General features: G+C 53.6%; 2 protein-coding genes across 3 annotated transcripts in view; both read left to right on the plus strand.

Moving 5' to 3' along the window:
* Positions 1-436: 436 nt before the first annotated feature.
* Positions 437-9,980, plus strand: LOC111534057 (EH domain-containing protein 2). Of its 2 annotated transcripts, none has more exons than XM_026451565.1 (3): positions 437-495; positions 3,416-3,580; positions 7,758-9,980. In XM_026451565.1, exons 2-3 carry the CDS (start codon positions 3,452-3,454, stop codon positions 8,307-8,309), a joined length of 681 nt encoding a protein of 226 aa, XP_026307350.1. In that variant the 5' UTR covers positions 437-495; positions 3,416-3,451; the 3' UTR covers positions 8,310-9,980. The 2 variants fall into 2 exon arrangements, with proteins under 2 accessions (XP_026307350.1, XP_026307349.1); XM_026451564.1 differs by lacking the exon at positions 437-495 and adding an exon at positions 1,215-1,296.
* A 2,593-nt stretch (positions 9,981-12,573) lies between these two features.
* Positions 12,574-13,225, plus strand: part of LOC113222166 (ribosome biogenesis protein NOP53-like) — a 1,486-nt gene continuing 834 nt past the window's right edge. The window contains exon 1 of the mRNA XM_026451563.1: positions 12,574-12,854. Within this exon, the coding sequence (XP_026307348.1) occupies positions 12,631-12,854 (224 nt within the window). The 5' untranslated portion in view covers positions 12,574-12,630. The remainder of the gene's footprint in view (positions 12,855-13,225) is intronic.

A 13,225-nucleotide genomic window follows, 5' to 3' on the forward strand; every position in this document is an offset into this window, starting at 1 on the left:
CTTTGTCCCAAGGGCACTGGGGAGCCATGGAAGGGTTTGGAGCAGGGAAAGGAGAGAACGCAGTGTAGACAGTGTGCATAACTCAGTTTGAGGCTGAGGATGTGGCTAAGAGTCAGCCCCTGGAGATGATGTGGATTGTGTCCGGGAATCTGTACTTTGTCCTGAGGGCACTGGGGAGCCATGGAAAAGTTCAGAGCAGGGAAAGGAGATAATTAGACTCAAACTGCCTTTTGGAGGGTGGATTCAAGGCAGGTGAGTCTAGGAGCCTGGAGACGAGGCAAAAGGCTTGAAGGTTCCTGGATCAGGACAGGCCTTGTGGAGGGAGAGGAGAAAGGAGAGCGCCGGTTTCAGAGCAATTTTGGATGTCGAATGGAACATTCTCAGGGGAGGCTGCCAGGGTGGAGGTGGGGCAGGAAGTTGGGCAGGCAGGGAGGCCAAGAAGGTTCTAGGGGGTGGAGGAGCCTGAGGTATTGGTTTAAGGAGCAACGAGAGTGGGTGAGTCAGAGCCCCCACCCCCACCCCAGGAATCCTCCTTGGGAGGGAGCGGCCCAGTGTGGACGGGGCTGCCACTCCTGGAACCTTCGGAATTCACCTTGCGCTCCTCTGCCCAGGCGGCTCTGCAGTGTCTGTCCCTCTCTTTTCCTGTCTCTATATCAGTCCCTTTTCTACCTCTCTCTCAATCTCTTTCTTCTCCATTTTTTATTTTCTCTTTTATTCTAACTGCCTTTCCTTCTCCTTCTCACCCTGTCTCCTCCTGTCTCTCCATCTCTGCCCCGCTCCGCCGCCGCCTTCTCTCTGTCTTCCTCCTGGTCTTACTTAGACTCCCCCAGGTTCGTTCCCGCGGGTCCCTTGGCGGGAGCTGGAGCACAAGGCTCAGGGACAGAGGGGTGGGGCCGAGCCAGACACCTGGTGCCCCCGCCGGGCTGGGGGCGGCTCCGGAAACCCAGACAAACCCCGGAGTCAGGGACCCAGCCCCGGCCCAGCCCGCCTTCCCACCTTATCTCTTCCTGGCACCTTCCCCTGCTTCCTCTCTGGAAAAGCCATCAGCGCCCTCCCGCCTCCCCTCCTTTGGTCCCTATGGAGCCGCCCTTCGGCCCTGCCCCCTGACTCCATTGGCCCGCTCTTACAGGCCCCGCCCCCAGCCCGGCCACACCCCTGCCCTGATTGGTCCTTCAGACCCTTAGGCACTCCCTCCACCTCTTCCTGCTGGTTCATCCATGGCTCCCCAGTGCCGCTCAGGACATAGGAGCATGGGATTCTGGGTTCGCTGTGACCAAGGCTCACTGCCCCTCCGAGGTAATCACACTTCTCCCAGTGCCTCAGTTTCCCATCTGTACGTTGGAGGGTGTGGACAAATTCTTTGGCTCTGGGTCCTTCGACTGAAGTGATAGCTGCTAGAAGGGGCGATTTTATGATGCTGTGATACATGAGACCAAGATCTTGGGAGGGTCTGATTCTAAAGACACCAAGATGCCCCAAGCCTTCAGACCACATTTTCTGCAGTGGCCCAATGACATTCATTCAGCAGTTGCCAAGCACATGCGGCACTCTTCTAGGCTCTGGGGATACAGCAGGGCACAAAGATAAATTCCTTTTCTCATAGAATTACTTTTTAGTGGGGAAGTAGACATTAAACAAATCAATAGTTATGAAGAAAAATGAAGCGGAGGAAAGAGGGGCTGGCGAGGGACTATTTTAGAGCGGTTTGAAGGAGGGGAAGGGGTGAGAGGAAGGGGCGAGCCGAGTGGCAACTGGGTGGAAGAGCAGTGGATGCAGTGAGAACAGCATGTGCAAAGGCCCTGGGGCAGCCATTTACTTGATGTGTTTGAACTGAGAGCCTAATGGGGCTGGAGACAGGGTGGTGGTGGAGGGTGGAAGAGATGAGAATTTAGAACCAGTCAGGGACCACCAACATTCTCAGCATTCTAAATCCGTGATTCTTTAAAATATATATATATATTTTTTAGTTGGAGTCTTTTTCTGTCACCCAGGCTGGAGTGCAGTGGCATGATCTCGGCTCACTGCAACCTCTGTCTCCTAGGTTAAAGTGATTCTTGTGCCTCAGCTTCCCGAGTAGCTGGGACTACAGGCAGGTGCCACCACACCCGGCTAATTTTTGTATTTTTAATAGAGACGGGGGTGGTGGGGGGGGGGGGGTCTCACCATGTTGGCCAGGCTGTTCTCGAACTCCTGACCTCAGGTGATCTACCGGCCTCGGCCTCCCAAAGTGTTGGAATTACAGGCACGAGCCACGGCGCCTGGCCTAAAAGAATTTTTTAACAAGTCTTTTTTATTGAACATTTAAGACCATCTCATGGAAAGGCATTCATACCTTATCAGACATGATTCTCCCACACCTCATCCCACCAGCTCCCAGGGCCTCTTTCCTAGAGGCCATCGCCGTAAGTAGTTTCTTGTGTCTCTTTCCAGATATGTTGCATTTTATAAAAGCATTTATTTACTCTTTTTTATTTTATTTATTTATTTATTTTTTGAGACGGAGTCACACTGTCGCCCGGGCTGGTGCAATGGCACATGGCAAATTCCACTTAGGGCATCCTGGGATGGAGCTGTCCAGGAATGTTGACAAGACAATTAGCTCTGAGTCCTCAACTGGAGGGAGAGGCTTAGGCTGGTATGCAGATTCGGGAGTGGACCTCTTTAAGGGATGTTTAAAACTGGGAGGGACTGAGCTCACTTAGTTAGAAGAGAGGAGGAGCCCAGGGTGAGCCCCAGCAGGAGGAGGCCAGGGGGTGACAGTGTGGGGCCTCCACCTGCAGCACCTGTAACTTGTCAGAAATGCACATTCTCGTCCAGACAGTGGCTGTTCCCTGTAATCCCAGGTACTTGAGAGGCTGAGGCGGGAGATCCCTTGAACCCAGGAATTTGAGGATACAGTAAGTTATGACTGCACCACTGCACTTCTGGCTGGGCGATAAAGCAAGACCTTGTCTCCAAAAAAAAAAAAAAAAGCTGGTCGGGCGCGGTGGCTCAAGCCTGTAATCCCAGCACGTTGGGAGGCTGAGGCGGGTGGATCACCTGAGGTCAGGAGTTCAAGACTAGCCTGGTCAACATGGAGAAACCCCGTCTCTACTAAAAATACAAAAAAATTAGCCAGGTGTGGTGGTGCGCACCTGTTAATCCCAGCTACTTGGGAGGCTGAGGCACGAGAATTGCTTGAACCCAGGAGCTGGAGGTTGCAGGGAGCTGAGATTGCACCACTGCACTCCAGCCTGGGCAACAGAGCGAGAATCTGTCTCAAAAAAAGAAAAGAACGAAAAGAAGAGAAACGCAAATTCTCATGCCCCAGCCCAGACCAAGTGAATGGGAATCTCTGGGAGTGGGGCCAGCAGCTTGTTTTAACAAGCCCCCTGGTGGACCCTGACGCAGGCTTAGATGAGAACTCTTCCCACAGGTTCATGCTTACATCATCAGCTACCTGAAGAAGGAGATGCCCTCTGTGTTTGGGAAGGAGAACAAGAAGAAGCAGCTGATCCTCAAACTGCCCGTCATCTTTGCGAAGATTCAGCTGGAACATCACATTTCCCCTGGTGACTTTCCTGATTGCCAGAAAATGCAGGTGGGAAGCTGCCTGGGAGGGGACACTGCCTTGGAGGGAGTGTTAGGGGGTGGGTGATGGGAAGGTTGGCTTCTGGAAGCTCTGAGATGGGACCTCAAAAGCCGGAGGGATGGGTGGCAGGTTCTGGAAAGCGCCTCCCTCAAATAGTTCCGTGGGAGCATGGTTTTATGAGTCAGGCTAGGGGACTGAAGAGAAAACCCGAAATAACAGTGGCTAAATTAAGAGAGAGGGTTTTTCTTTCTTTGCTCCATAAAACTCCCAGAAAGTGGTCCGGGACTGGTTTGGTGCTTTACAGAGCCAGGGCTCTAGTCCCCTTCTGTCTTATTTCTCTTCCATGCCTGGCCTCCAGGCCCAAGGAACCTCATGGTACAAAAGGGCTGTGAAGGCTTCAGTCACTGTGTCTGCGTTCCAGCCAGCAAGAAGTTGGGAAAGGGAAGAAAAGTATACAGCCTCTTTAAGAACGCTTTTTGTTTATTTTTCATTTATTTATTTATTTGAGACTTAAATATTTATATTTGTAAAATATAAATATTTAAAATATATACGGTTGGGTGCAGTGGCTCATGCCTGTAATCCCAGCACTGTGGGAGGCCAAGGCAGGTGGATCACCTGAGGTCAGGAGTTGGAGACCAGCCTGGACAACATGGTGAAACAAAAATTAGCTGGGTGTGGTGGCGCATGCCTGTAGTCCCAGATACTCGGGAGGCTGAGGCAGGAGAATCGCTTTAACACGGGAGGCAGAGGTTGCAGTGAGCTGAGATCATGTCACTGCAGTCCATCCTGTGTGAACGAGTGAGATTCTGTTTCAATAAATAAATACTTTAAAAGATTTATTTATATATTTTTTAGAGATTTATTTATGTATTTTTCAGAGACTCTGTTGTCCAGGCTGGAGTGCAATGGTGTGATCATACCTCATTGTATACTTGAACTTCTGGGCTCAAGGGTCCTTCTGCCTAGCCTCTAGAGTAGCTGGGACTACAGGCACATGCCATACCTAGCTAACTTTTTTTTTTTTTTTTTGAGACAGTCTCACTCCGTCACCCAGACAGAAGTGCAGAGGCACGATCTTGGCTCACTGCAACCTCTGCTTCCCGGGTTCAGGCTGTTATCTCACCTCAGCCTCCCGAGTAGCTGGGCCTGCAGGCATGTGCTACCAAGTCCAGATCATTTTTCATACTTTTAGTAGAGATGGAGTTTTGTCATGTTGGCCAGACTGGTCTCCAACTCCTGACCTCAAGTGATCCTCCTGCCTTGGCCTCCCAAAGTGCTGGGATTACAGGCAGGCGCCGCCATGCCTGGCCAAGAACACTTTCTAGAACAGTGCTGTCCAGCAGTACTTTCTACAGTGATGGAAATGTTTCATTCTGCGCTGTCCAATATGGTAGCCACTAGCCACATTAAAATAGAATGTTACATTGTATTTCTTTTTTCTTTTTTTTTTGAGATGGAGTCTTGCTATGTTGCCCAGGCTGGAGTGCAGTGGCATGATCTCGGGTCACTGCAACCTCTGCCTCCTGGGTTCAGGCAATTCTCCTGCCTCAGCCTTCAGAGAAGCTGAGATTACAGGCGTCCACCACCACGCCCAGCTAATTTTGTATTTTTAGTAGAGATGGGGTTACACCATGTTGTCCAGGCTGGTTTCGAACTCCTGACTTCAGGTGATCCTCCCGCCTTGGCCTCCCAAAGTGCTGGGATTACAGGTGTGAGCCACTGCGCCCGGGCTGTATTTCATTTTAATGAATGTAAATAAGCACATGTGGCTACTGGCTGCCCTACTGGACAGGCTAACAGTAGAAGCTGCACATGCAACCTGTGCTTGCCTCAGTGGACTTGAACTTAGTCATACTCTGGCTGCCAGGGAATCCAGGTTGCAACCTAGGAGCCCCAACCCTTCAGAGTCGTGATCAGCTGGCCTCTCCTGCCTTGGCTCAGGAAATTCACACAGGGCTGTGAAAGGAACGCACCTTTGCAGAGACGGTCCTGGTGCAGTCTGGGCCACTGAGAGTTGCCCGTGTGAGAAGCAGCATGACGCCAAGCCCACCTTACAGCTGTGCTAGCACAAAGTGACTTCTTTGGTGGGGAGGGGGTGGTCCCAGGGACCCCTGATCTCTTCATCCCAAACCTCACCTCCAAATTTGGCAGCCAGCCACTCAGTCCTTTCTGCGTGGTGTGGTAGCGCAGTGGCAGGAACTGAGCTTTCTGAACTTTCTTTTTTCTCCCTTCCCCTTGTTTTTTTTTTTTTTGAGACAGAGTCTCGCTCTGTCGCCCAGGCTGGAGTGCAGTGGCTGGATCTCGGCTCTCTGCAAGCTCCGCCTCCCGGGTTTACGCCATTCTCCTGCCTCAGCCTCCCGAGTAGCTGGGACTACAGGCGCCCGCCACCTCGCCCAGCTAGTTTTTTTGTATTTTTTAGTAGAGAAGGGGTTTCACCGTGTTAGCCAGGATGGTCTCGATCTCCTGATCTCATGATCCGCCTGTCTCGGCCTCCCAAAGTGCTGGGATTACAGGCTTGAGCCACCGTGCCCAGCCTCCCTTCCCTTGTTTGTTTTGAGACAGGGTCTTGCTCTGTCACCCAGGCTGGAGTGCAATGGTGCTATCTCGGCTCACCGCAACAGCTGTCTCCCGGGGTTCGAGATTCTCCTGTCTCAGCCTCCCAAAGTAGTTGGGACTGCAGGTGTGCACCACCACACCTGGCTAATTTTTAATTTTTTTTTTTTTTAGAAATAGGGTTTTGAGGCCAGGTGCAGTGGCTCATGCCTGTAATCACGGCACTTTGGGAGGCCGAGGTGGGCAGATCACCTGAGGTCAGGAGTTCGAGACCAACATGGCCAACATGGCAAAACCCCGTCTCTACTAAAAATATGAAAATTAGCTGGGCGTGGTGGCAGGTGCCTGTAATCCCAGCTACTTGGAAGGTTGAGCCAGAAGAATCGCTTGAACCCATGAGATGGAGCTTGCAGTAAGCCAAGATTGCGCCATTGCACTTCAGCCTGGGCGACAGAGCGAGACTTGTCAAAAAAAAAAAAAAAAAAAAAAGAAATATGGTTTTGCCATGTTGTCCAGGCTGGTCTTGCACTCCTGGGCTCAAGTGATTCTCCCACCTCAGCCTCCCAAAGTGCTGGGATTACAGGTGTGAGGCACCCATGCCAGCTGAGTTTTTTTTAAATTTGCATGCTGGCTGGGCAGCTAGAGTCCAGTAGAGGGCGGTTAGGGTTCTAGGCCAGTGTGGATGCTCTGAGAAAGGTATACTTGATGCGAAAACATTGAAATCCTTCTCTGCTAGCTGGCAGAGGGTTGCTGCTCTCACTCATTGGAGGGTCCCCAGCATCCCCACCCTCCAGTAATTGTGGGGTTTAGGAGAAAGCCTCCGGGACCTTGTTGCCCAAGTATCTTCCAAGTGGTGGGTGCCCGAGCAGAGCAGGTTGTTCAGATCTTCAAATACTTCTGCATGTGTCAGTAAAGAGCTGCCGGCTGGGCGCAGTAGCTCACACCTGCAATCCCAGCACTTTAGGAGGCTGAAGTGTGAGGATGGCTTGAGCCCAAGAGTTTGAGACCAGCCGGGGCAACATAGCGAGACCCCCGTCTCTACAAAAAAAAATTTAGCTGGGTGTGGTGGTGTGTGCCTGTGGTCCCAGCTACTTGGGAGACTGAGGCCAGAGGATCGCTTGAGGCTGGGAGTTGGAAGCTGCAGTGAGCTATGTTGGTGCCACTGCACTTTAGTCTGGGTGTCAGAGCGATACCCTGTCAAAACAAAACAAACAAAAAACAGCCGGGCATGGAGGCTCATCCTGTAATCCCAGCACTGGGAGGCTGAGGCAGGTGGATCACAAGGTCAGGAGTTCGAGACCAGCCTGGCCACCATGAAACCCCGTCTCTACTAAAAATACAAAAATTAGCCGGGTGTGGTGGTGGGCGCCTGTAATCCCAGCTACTCAGGAGGCTGAGGCAGGAGAATTGCTTGCAACCGGAAGGCAGACGTTGCAGTGAGCTGAGATCATGCCATTTACACTCCAGCCTGGGCAACAAGAGCAAGACTCTGTCTCAAAACAAACAACAACCAAAAAACCCACAACAGCTGCCCCCCTGAGCTTCTCCAGTGTCCTGGTACCACCTTGCAGCCTGAGGGCCTCAGGGATGGCGCCGCTTGAATTTTGGGTCCCCCTGTCCCCTACCACAGGAGCTGCTGATGGCGCACGACTTCACCAAGTTTCACTCGCTGAAGCCGAAGCTGCTGGAGGCGCTGGATGAGATGCTGACGCACGACATCGCCAAGCTCATGCCCCTGCTGCGGCAGGAGGAGCTGGAGAATACCGAGGTGGGCGTGCAGGGGGGCGCTTTTGAGGGCACCCACATGGGCCCGTTCGTGGAGCGGGGACCTGACGAGGCCATGGAGGACGGTGAGGAGGGCTCGGACGACGAGGCCGAGTGGGTGGTGACCAAGGACAAGTCCAAATACGACGAGATCTTCTACAACCTGGCGCCTGCCGACGGCAAGCTGAGCGGCTCCAAGGCCAAGACCTGGATGGTGGGGACCAAACTCCCCAACTCAGTTCTGGGGCGCATCTGGAAGCTGAGCGACGTGGACCGCGATGGCATGCTAGATGACGAGGAGTTCGCGCTGGCCAGTCACCTCATCGAGGCCAAGCTGGAGGGCCACGGGCTGCCTGCCAACCTGCCCCGTCGCCTGGTGCCACCCTCCAAGCGGCGCCACAAGGGCTCCGCCGAGTGAGCCGGCCCCCCTCCCATGGCCCTGCTGTGGCTCCCCAGCTCCAGTCGGCTGCACGCACACCCCTGCCCCAGCTCACACATGCCCTGCCTGCCCTCCCCGCCCAGCTGTAAGGACCGGGGGTCTCCCTCCCCACTACCGCCAGATACCCCGGTGGAAGGATTTCGAGGGGACCACGGGAGGGACAAGGCTTCTCTGTCCGCCCTTCACACCTCCAGCCTCACGTTCACTTAGGCACATCACACAGACACTGGCACGCGCAGGCATCCATCCATCCTTCATTCAAATATTTATTGAGCACCTACTATGTGCCCAGCCTTGTTCTAGGCACCGGGCATTACCACAGAGAACAAAATAGACAAATACATCTGCCCTCATGGAAGGTGACATTCCCAGGAGAGGGTACTTACACAGTCACACAAACACACACTAATTCCTGGCAGGACCCCAGCCCCTTCCCTGGGTGAGCAGCCCTGTGGTTGAAATGACTGATAGACCCTCTTCTGCTCCGCTTCCTCCTGCCCAGCCAGGCAAGACCCTCAACCCACTCCATCACATCCTCAGGTCTCGGGACCATGGGGGGCTCAGAGGGGAGACACAGTCTTTTTTTCCGTCTTTCAGACCTTTCTTCCTTCTTTCCTTCCTTCCCTCCCTCCTTCCTTCTCTTCCTTTTCTTCCTTCCTTTTTTGTTTTGTTTTTGCCCCCAATTCTGTCCACACCCATTCCCTCCCTCCCTCCTTTCCTCCTTCCTTCCTTTCTTTCTTTTTCTTTCTTTCCTCTCTCTCTTTCTTTTTCTTTCCCTCCCTCTCTTTTTTTTTCTTTCTTTTCTTTTTTAAATAGTCTTGCTCTGTCACCCAGGCTGGAGTGCAGTGGTGAGATCTCGGCTCACTGCAACCTCCACATCCTGGGTTCAAGTGATTCTCATGCCTCAGCCTCCCGAGTAGCTGGGACTGCAGGCATGAGCCACCACGTCCAGCTAATTTTCGTACTTTGAGTAGAGACGGATTTTCACCATGTTGGCCAGGCTGGTCTCGAACTCCTCATCTCAGGTGATCTGCTTGCCTCGGCCTCCCAAACTGCTGGGATTACAGACATGAGCCACCGTGCCCAGCTACACACCCATTTCTTTTAAAAGGATCCTGTAGCAGGAAGAAAAACCCCTTCCATCCCGCTCCTCCGAGACTGTATCCCCTTGGAGGTATTTCCATCCTCCACTTGTTGGTGGCTGGAAATGCCCAGCCTGCTCCTGGCCCCCTGGAAGCCTCCCCACAGCTGGTGGTCTGGACTTAACGATTGCTGGGCCACCGCCTCTCTGCCCATCACCATTCCGTATTTAAGTGGAGCCCCTACATAGAAAGGCCTTGGGGCTTTTAGTCTCCTTTTCAGGGATGTCGTGGGCGGGGGAGGGAGGTTCTTGGTGCTACAGCCCTCTCCCCACCCCTAAAGGGACCCCGACGCTATCTGCTGCCTTCATGACGTATTAGTGCTTGACCCTGGCAGGGGACCCCACGGAAAAGATGGGGAAGAACAAAATACATGGAGACGACGCCCCCTCCAGGATGCTCGCTGGGATTCCCACGCCCACCATTGTCCCCCACCCCACCCCGTGGCTGGGAGGGGCCTCTGAACGGAACAGTGTCCCCACAGAGCGAATAAAGCCAAGGCTTCTTCCCATGTGGCAGTCAGGCTGACTTGGGACAGGGATCGCCCGCCCTCCCCCAGGGAAGGAGAGAGCTGGGCAGGATTTGGGGTTGGGGGAGGCCCCCTTCCGTGCTCTCAGGGGCGGGGTGGAGTCCGTGACTCAATGCAGTGAGGCCTGGTGACTCAGGCCTGGGCTAGGAGCCAGACCGGCATATTTTCCGAAGAAAAGTGACTCTGGGGCCCTCCCCCCGGGACATCCCTCCCTCCCACCTCCTGTGGCGGGGGCCTGGGAACCAAGCCCTGGGGCGTGTGTGGTGTGTGTGTGTGTGTGTGTTTGTATGTGTGTGTCTTCGGGCACGAAGTGCTCCCCTAGCCCCCGCCCTGCCCGGCAACGTGCCCTTGCACAACCTGGGTACATAACTCCCGATGCGTAACACCGGGGACACATACTGCTTTCCTTGCCCACACGCGCTGCCAGGAGTGTGCGCGTGCTCACGTCCTGGGGGCTCTTTGCCAGAGCTGGGCAGCGCACCGTTCGCGCCTGGTCCCGCGCACTCACACCCAGGCCACACCCACGGCGTCCCGGGACACGCTGGCCGCGCTCTCATCCCGCCCACGCGGGGCCAGTTTCGCGGCTTGCGGCGCCCCCTGGCGGACGTTCAGGAGACAGACAGGCTGTGGTCTCCAAAATCTCTGTCGCAGGCGGTCGGGCGCTCAGGGATCCAGGGCCTGTCATCTTTCCAAAGCTCTTCGCAAGGATCCAGCTGAGTTCAGTTGTGTGTGACCAAGAGTGTGGCGCCTTCCTTCTCTGTGCCTTTTTCCTTTATGAGTCCAAAGTGCCTTTTATGAGGTCTGGTTCCCTTTGATTTGTTTTGTTTTTGAGACAGGGTCTTGCTCTGTCACCCAGGCTGGAGTACAATGGTACAATCACGGCTCCCGGCACCCTCCAACTCCTGGGCTCAAGCGATCCTCCCACCTCAGCCTCCTGAGTACCTGGGACTACAGACGCACACCACCACGCCTGGCTAATTTTCAAATTTTTGGCAGACACAGTATCTCACTACGTTGCCCAGGCTGGTCTTGAATTCCTGGGCTCAAGCGATCCTCCTGCATGGGCCTCCCAAAGTGCTGGGATTACAGGCGTGAATCACCACGCCCCCTGCCATGGATCCCTTTGAATGGCTGCCAGGGCCCAAGAGCCTCTGAGCTTCCTTCCTTATTTGTAAATAGCAAAGATGAGTCGATTCTAAGATGAAACCTCAGAGGGCAAGGCACTAACAACAGCTAACACTCAGATGCCAGACACAGCCTTAAGTGCTTTACATATGTTTAATCTTCTGCATGATTTATGAGGTAGATGTACCGTTATCATCCTTATTTTGCATATGAGGAAACTGAGGCACAGCGAAGTAGCCTGCTCAAGATGAATGATTCTTGAGTCTGCACTTCTTGGGTCCTAAAAGTGTATGTTTCTAACATTCCTCTAATGTTCTGTGCTTCCAACTTTGATATTCCAAAAGCTACTTGATTTCCAAGATCCTAGGACTGGAACATTTGAGATGACAAAACTTCTGAGAGTGGAACATGTGCTGTGCAGAATCTGCCACTGACTGTTCGAAGAAAACGAGGTTAAAAAATTATAAGGCCGAACATGGTGGCTCACATCTGTAATCTCAGCACTTTCGGAGGCTGAGGAGGGAGAATTACTTGAGCCCTGAGGTTCGAGACCAGCCTGGACCACATAGTGAGATCTTTGTCTCTTGAAAAATAAACACATCAGTTTGGACCGGGAGTGGTGGTGTGAGCCCAGCACTTTCGAAGGTCTAGGAAAGAGGATCACTTGAAACCAGATGTTCGAGACCAGCCTGGGCAACATGGGGAGGCTCCATTTCTACAAAAAATAAAAATAAAAATTAGCCAGGTGTGGTTGCACGCTTCTGTGGTCGCTGCTACTCGGGAGCCTGAGGTAGGAGGATCCCTGAGCTTAGGAGTTGGAGGCTGCAGTGAGCTGTTACCCGTCCACTGCACTCCAGCCTGGGGACAACAAAGTCAGACCTTGTCTATTAAAGAAAAAATCAGTTTGAGCGAAGACCCCAAGCGGCCAGGTGTTCGCCTAAGGGCGAGAGCCAAGAAACTGCAACCTTCTTGTCTCTCTTCTACCACCCGCCGCCGTTAGGAGTCTTCAGATCCCGCTGTAAAGAATGGAGGAAGGGGCCGGGCGCGGTGGCTCAAGCCTGTAATCCTAGCACTTTGGGAGGCCGAGACGGGCGGATCACGAGGTTAGGAGTTCGAGACCATCCTGGCTAACACGGTGAAACCCCGTCTCTACTAAAAAATACAAAAAGCTAGCCGGGCGAGGTGGCGGGCGCCTGTAGTCCCAGCTACTTGGGAGGCTGAGGCAGGAGAATGGCGTAAACCCGGGAGGCGGAGCTTGCAGTGAGCTGAGATCCACTGCACTCCAGCCCGGGCAACAGAGCGAGACTCCGTCCCCATAAAAAAAAAAAAAAAAAAAAAGAATGGAGGAAGGGTGAGCCATTTATCCTCTAGGCAACTCCAGTCACTTTACAAATATGGCTGCCACAGGAAGTACGTCACGGAAGAGGGCGGGAAATCTGCGCGCGCACGCTGCAAAGGGTTTTTTTTTTTTTTGGGACGCCAGCGGCGGAATTCTTTCTTTGACAAGATGGCGGCAGGAGGCCGTGGCGGTGGTGGGAAGCACAGCTCGAAAAGCGATGCCCATTCTGGTTTCCTGGGGTTGCGGCCTACTTCGGTGGACCCAGCGCTGAGGCGGCGGCGGCGAGGCCCAAGAAATAAGAAGCGGGGCTGGCGGCGGCTGGCTCAGGAGCCGCTGGGGTTGGAGGTTGACCAGTTCCTGGAAGACGTGCGGCTACAGGAGCGCACGAGCGGGTACGGAGGGGCGGGACTTCCGGGAACTGGGACGCTCCTGCGCCCAGGTGCAAGGCCAGGCTGTTTGCGTGGGTGGGTTGGTGGCCGGGGGTTGGCGGGCAGCTGTCCCGGGGACCGCCGAGGAAATGGAGAGCATGGTCAGGGGACTCAGCATGGGAAGCTGGAGAGCTTGATAGAGTTACCAGGTTTAGCAGATAAATATACAGGACGCTTAAATTTGGATTGGTAAACAATGCATAATTTTTAGCGTAAATACGTTCTATGCCCCCACCTTAGCTTGTTGCTTGCTATATATATGTGTGTGTATATATATATATATGTTTTTGAGACGGAGTCTCGCTCTATCACCCAGGCTGGAGTGCAGTGGCGCG

This window comes from Piliocolobus tephrosceles, unplaced genomic scaffold (assembly GCF_002776525.5).
Source record: "Piliocolobus tephrosceles isolate RC106 unplaced genomic scaffold, ASM277652v3 unscaffolded_29732, whole genome shotgun sequence".
NCBI lineage: Eukaryota > Metazoa > Chordata > Mammalia > Primates > Cercopithecidae > Piliocolobus > Piliocolobus tephrosceles.